The 2,692-nt window shown below is 42.3% G+C and overlaps 1 protein-coding gene across 2 annotated transcripts in view; it reads right to left on the bottom strand.

The window, feature by feature from the left end:
* s100v2 (S100 calcium binding protein V2) overlaps window positions 1-2,692 on the bottom strand; it is an 8,095-nt gene that overhangs the window by 2,863 nt on the left and 2,540 nt on the right. For both annotated transcript variants that reach the window (XR_004335056.1, XM_032536283.1), the window contains exon 2: window positions 591-722. Coding sequence is in view for 1 of the 2 variants with exons in the window: in XM_032536283.1 (XP_032392174.1) it covers window positions 591-722 (132 nt within the window). In the remaining variant the exon portion in view is untranslated. The remainder of the gene's footprint in view (window positions 1-590; window positions 723-2,692) is intronic.

The raw sequence follows: 2,692 nt of genomic DNA on the forward strand, positions 1-2,692 counted from the left end.
TAGCTAATTAACCAGCCATCCGCTAGTGAGCTCATTAGAGCAGGCTGGTCGGTCTCTCTGCTTCCCCAACACAGGGAGACTTTAATGACGATTGAGTGATTTAATCATGTAGTTCTTCTAGACTTTTCAAATGTTGTTGGACTGAATAGATCAAATTCTGACAGTGAAACGAGTCATTTCGCACGAGGTTGTGAAAAATGTATCCCCTGATTTACAGCGGATTCTTTCGCCATGTTAATCTATGGGGAAAGTCTTTCTGGGCGAGAGTTATTTCCTCTCGCGCAGAACTGCTAGTTGGCCTTCGGTTGTGGTCTTTGCGGTGTGTTTAAGTACAACTTTCTGGCTAAGACACAAGCAAACCAACAGTCAGCCTTCAACGTCAGTAGTTTTTTTGCTGTCGGCCTAGTGTGTCACAAGCTTTATGTGCGTGTGTCTGCTGGTGTGTGCATGAGGTCTGTGTGACTCCGCTGCCGAGCGTGTTTCTGACTGTCTTTGTGAATGAGTAAGCTGAGCCGTGCTGCCACACCCAACTGCTGTCAGCAGCAGGCCCGGCTGAGGGGGAAGCACGTAGAGACTGACAGACGTTTTACCTTGACCAGGTTAGGCATCTGGGAGGACAAAAGACCTTTGAATTCATCGGTTTTCAGCGTTGGACTATTGGAAGCTGAAGCAGAGTGAAACTGGGTGACCAGCGTGTTGATGGCATTCTCCAGGTCGGAATACTGGGAAGGAAGAAGAAAAGAAAAAGGATGGTCATACCTAGATCTAATGCCATGGAAGCTTTGGGCCGTTGCCTTTGAACCAAAGCTCTGCCTCTGCATGGATAACAAACAAATGTGAATGTAAAAAGTTCCAACCTAAGGACAAAAATGTAATTAATTAATGCCTTCCAAAACTGCCTATATGAGCATTCTGATCTGCTTGGTTAAGTTTAGGCAACAAAAGGTGGTTAAAGCAGCTACAAGTAATATATTGTTTTATGACTTTGTATCAAATGATATATTTGTGAAACCGATGTGAAGGTGTGGTGATGAAGCTAAAGAAAATTCTAGAGCTTTATAGTGACTTTCCACTCATTGTTTCTGTCCAGCTGGAACTTTTAGGGGTGGGAACCCCCAGACACCTCCCGGTACGATATCATCACAATACTTACGTCACGATACAGTATTATTGCGATTTTGAAACATATCGCAATATTCTGCGATATTTTGCACTTTACAACCTTTTTTCCAACTTTCAAATGATGCCCCCTTAAGGAAACTTTGTCAACATCTGTTTTATCTAAAAAGACAAATTTCTCTGTTTGTTCATGTCACTTATGGGATATTAAATATCATAAAATGGGAGAGTCAAGCAGACAAACTGACCAACACGTATACAATAAAATATCAATACTTGGCGTTTGGGTATCGATACAGTATTGCCACAGAAAATATCACGATACTAATGATTTTTTCCCCCCACCTAGCAACTTTACTGTTCTGGTTCACTCTCACCGCTCTCAGGGTGTTGTTTTCAGCAGGAAGCTGTTTAAAAAAAAAAAAAAGAAGCTCTATAAAAGCGACAGCACACGAGCTGCTCAGCAGCAGACAGACACAGGGTAGCTGGCGAACTTAGTGGAGCATTTAGCAGCTAAGACAGATATTTCCCTCAGGAGTTGGTAGAGACGGATAGTGGAGATGAAGGGGCTATTGTTGTGTTCACAACTGCTTTCCACCTTAAACCTGCATTTAGGTTTTGGTCACTTGTTCCCACAAGTGGCCAAAAATATTTCTTACTTACTAGTCTACTTACTTAATATTCATTTTCTCATTCTGTTTACACTTGGCCATGGTCCCTCTCCCTTTACTATCCCTGAGTGTATACATTTATTGTGGATGACATTACAAGTCAATCCACTGCTTTCAGGTAATTCTGGACCTTTACATAATTTTGTATTAGTTTGACTAAGTACCTCCATTTGCTAGCTATTTGATGGGTTAGCCAAGAGGCATTCCCATCCGACTATTGTATCTTTTAACAGTTTGTTACAAAGTTACAATACAAACAGGTAAGTAGATTTCAGCCTGCTTCAAAGCAAGCTGGGGATTCAGTCAGAATGGAGCACCTTCTATGATCTCTGTTAGCTCCTCCTCCTTGGCTCTTCCAGACCGGCTGTACGTGCTAAACAGACTACAGCTCCACTTCAGAGCCATATCTATTTGAATAAGGTCATGAATGGGACCTGAGAATTTACCACAGGTACAACAGCAACAGTTGTAAAGTACACGAAGGCAGAATAGAGTCCTGTCAGATTCATTGTTTGTTCATTAGCTCACTTACAGGAAAAGGCAAAGTGTTGCCACACTGTCAACTTCAGGGAAGCAAGAGGATTTTCCAGTTTTGTTGTATCTCCGTCATCTCCAACTCTACCAGTGGCCGTGGTGTCGAGCTCCAGGCCACTGGTGAGCTAACGTTACTCTTTGTCTTTGGCTGTGTGCTACCAGCCATAAGCTATGCTGTGTCTTTTTTTTTCCTTCTTTTTTTTTTTCGGATGTGTGCAAGTAAGGAGGTGGAGAGAGAGAAACAAATACTAGGGGATAGGGCTGGGCAATAAAGAGAAAATCAAATATCACGAGATTCCTGACCAAATACCTCAATGGCGATATTGCAACGATATCGTATGGTTGACTATTGGTGCTTTAACAAAATG

This window comes from Etheostoma spectabile, chromosome 14 (assembly GCF_008692095.1).
Source record: "Etheostoma spectabile isolate EspeVRDwgs_2016 chromosome 14, UIUC_Espe_1.0, whole genome shotgun sequence".
NCBI classification, from domain to species: domain Eukaryota; kingdom Metazoa; phylum Chordata; class Actinopteri; order Perciformes; family Percidae; genus Etheostoma; species Etheostoma spectabile.